Source organism: Priapulus caudatus, unplaced genomic scaffold, assembly GCF_000485595.1.
Source record: "Priapulus caudatus unplaced genomic scaffold, Priapulus_caudatus-5.0.1 Scaffold2928, whole genome shotgun sequence".
In the NCBI taxonomy this organism is placed as follows: Eukaryota; Metazoa; Priapulida; class Priapulimorpha; order Priapulimorphida; family Priapulidae; genus Priapulus; species Priapulus caudatus.
The window spans coordinates 6563-9722 of NW_014579989.1; the positions used below are offsets into that span (position 1 = coordinate 6563).

The 3160-nt window shown below is 55.1% G+C and overlaps 1 protein-coding gene across 1 annotated transcript in view; it reads left to right on the top strand.

Annotated features, from left to right (window-relative positions):
* Positions 1-2516: 2516 nt before the first annotated feature.
* LOC106819178 (neuronal calcium sensor 2-like) overlaps positions 2517-3160 on the top strand; it is a gene marked incomplete at its 5' end in the record, with an annotated part of 4165 nt that continues 3521 nt past the window's right edge. The window contains one exon of the mRNA XM_014823829.1: positions 2517-2789. Within this exon, the coding sequence (XP_014679315.1) occupies positions 2517-2789 (273 nt within the window). The remainder of the gene's footprint in view (positions 2790-3160) is intronic.

Consider the following 3160-nt stretch of genomic DNA (forward strand, 5'->3'; position numbering starts at 1 on the left):
CTCGCCTCCCACCTCTCACCTCCTCCCTCCCACCCTCTACAGCCTCCTTCCTCACACCTCTCACCTCCTCCCTCCCTGCGCCTCTCACGCATCCGTCCGTCCCCCCTCACATCCCTCTTCCTGCCTCTCACCTTTTCCTCCCCTGCCGCCTCTCACCTCCTCCCTGGCCGCCTCTCACCGGCTCCTCCCTCCGCCTCTCACCTCCTCCCTCCCGCCTCTGAATGTAGCGGCAGGCAGGCGGCGCGGCCGGTGATGAAGACGTCATTGCGGGCGGGCTTCAGGGAAGCATCGGCGGACTGCTTCCCATGTGCATCAACGATGAGATGCTGTTATTTCGCAGAAGCGCTCGGTGCTCCCCGCGCGCGTTTTTTAACGTTCATTCGTCATTCCGCACGCATCTTGTCTCGCCGCCTATCTCTCCTATCTTTGTCTCTATCTCTCTCTCCTCTCTCTCTCCTCATCTGCTCTCTTCTCTCTCTCGTCTCTCTCCTCTCCCTTCTCTCCTCGCTCTCTCTCTCTCTTCTTTCCGATCGACTCCTCGTCCATCTCCTTGTTCTATCTCGCTCGGCCCGATTCATCTCTCTCTCTCTCTTTTGCTCTTCTCTTCATTCTCTGTTGTCTCTCTCTGTTTCTCTCTCTCTCTCTCTCTCATCATTCCCTCCTCTCTCTCCTCACTCTCTCTCATCTCTCCTCCTCTCTCTCTTCCCGTCTCTCTCTCTCTCTCTCCATCTCGTGCATCTCTCTCTCGTCTCTCTCTCTCTTTGTGTCTCTCTCCTATCTCCTCACTCGCTCTCTCTCTCTCTCTCTTATGTCTCGACTCTTTTTCCTCTCTCTCTCGTCTTCTCTCAGTCCTCTATCTTCTCTCTCTCACTCTCCTCTCTCTCTCTCTCCTTCTTTGCCCTCTGCTCGCTCTTTCGTCTATCTCTTCTCTATCTTCTCGCTCTCTCTGCTCTTTGTCTCCTCTCTTCTTCTCTCTGCTGCTCCTCTCTCTCTCTCTCACTCCTCTTCTCTCTCCTCCCTCTCTCTCCTCTCTCTCTCTCTCTCTCTCCTCCTCTCTCTCTCTCTCTTTGTCTCTCTTATCTCTCTCTCTCTCTCTCTCTCTCTCTCTTCTCTCTCGTCTCTTCTCTCTTCTCTCTCGCCTTTCACTTTTCTCTCCTCTCCTCTCCTCTCTCTCTCCTCTCTCCATCCTCATCCTCTCGTCTTTACTCTCTCTCTCCCTCTTCTCTCTCTCTCTCGCTCTCTCGCAGTAATGATTGATGGTGTCACGAACCGTGACACAGCCGATGATTGACGAAGGCATTTGTTTCCCGACAAAAACATGTTTTTGTACGACGCCTCGGCGCTTTATGGCACTCTCACAGCTTCCTCGCCCAGCTTCCTCTCTCAGCCTCCTCTCCCAGCCTCCTCTCCCAGCCTCCTCTCCCAGCCTCCTCGCCCAGCCTCCTCTCTCAGCCTCTTTCAGCCTCCTCTCCCAGCCTCCTCTCACAGCCTCCTCTCCGCAGCCTCCTCTCTCAGCCTCCATCCGCAGCCTCCTCTCTCAGCCTCCATCCGCAGCCTCCTTTCTCAGCCTCCTCTCCCAGCCTCCTCTCCCAGCCTCCTCTCCCAGCCTCCTCTCCCAGCCTCCTCGCCCAGCCTCCTCGCCCAGCCTCCTCTCCCAGCCTCCTCTCCCAGCCTCCTCTCCCAGCCTCCTCTCCCAGCCTCCTCTCCCAGCCTCCTCTCCCAGCCTCCTCTCTTGCGCCAACCTTCCCCCGCCGTACACCGATTCCGCCATGCAATAGTCGCCGTGCCTGCCAGACATCTGATAAAACCTGATGGCGGTTTTATGCTTAATGGCTGACGGGCAAATCGCTTAAGGATTAATGACGCAAGGCTTAATGGCTGAAGGGCAAATCGCTTAAGGATTAATGACGCAAGGCTTAATGGCTGAACGCATTTTAGCTTAAAGATTATTAATGATATACGGTTTACTGGTCTAAGGCATAATGGTTTAAAGATTAATGGTCTAAGGTTTGATGGCTTAATGATGAATTGATTAAGCTTTTTGGCTTAATGGTTAGTGGCTTAAGGATGAATAGCTTTGGGCTTTATAGCTTTAGGCTGTGTGGGTTAGGAGTCAACTTCATTCGGCTTAGGTGAAGTAGGCGTAGTGGCTTTGGAGCTTTGATGAGCGGCCACCTAACTGCTTCTCACCCGCCTGTCATATAGCAACGTTTAACCTAACGTAACAGTATCAATATTTCTCTCTCTCTCTCGGTCTCTCTCTCTCTCTCGGTCTCTGTTGATATACCTATCTATATCTATCTCTGTCTATCTCTCTGTCTCATTCTCTCTCGCTCGCTCTTTCTCTCGGTCTCTCTCTCTCTCTCTATCTATCTATCTATCTATCTCTGTATATCTCTCTGTCTCTCTCATTCTCTCTCTCTCTCTCTCTCTCCCTCTCTTTCTCTCTCTCTCTCTCTCTCTCTCTCTCTCTCTCTCTCTCTCACTCACTAACTATCCGTCTCTCACGTTCACAGCAAGACTGCCCGAACGGACAACTGACGAGGAAAAAGTTCCTGGAAGTCTACAAGCAGTTCTTCCCGTCGGGCAACGCCGAGACGTTCTGCGACCACGTCTTCCGCACCTTCGACCAGGACAACTCCGGCTCGATCGACTTCCGGGAGTTCCTGCTGGCGATCAACGTGACCTCTAGCGGCACGCCCGAGCAGAAGCTGAAGTGGGCGTTCCGCATGTACGACGTCGACGGCAACGGGACGATCGAGCTCAACGAGATGGTGAAGATCATACAGGTGGGTGACCTGGTGGTGGGGGGAGGTCAAAGGTCACGCGGGTGCGGGGGAGGCCACGGTTTGTGCAGGTGGGTGACCTGGTGGTGGGGAGGTCAAAGGTCGCGCAGGTGCGTGGGAGGTCAAAGGTCGCGCAGGTGCGGGGAGGTCAAAGGTCGTGCAGGTGGGTGTCGTGGCGCGGGGAGGTTAAAGGTCACGCAGGTGCGGGGAGGTCAAAGGTCGTGCAGGTGGGTGTCGTGGCGCGGGGAGGTTAAAGGTCACGCAGGTGCGGGGAGGTCAAAGGTCGTGCAGGTGGGTGTCGTGGCGCGGGGAGGTTAAAGGTCACGCAGGTGCGGGGAGGTCAAAGGTCGTGCAGGTGGGTGTCGTGGCGCGGG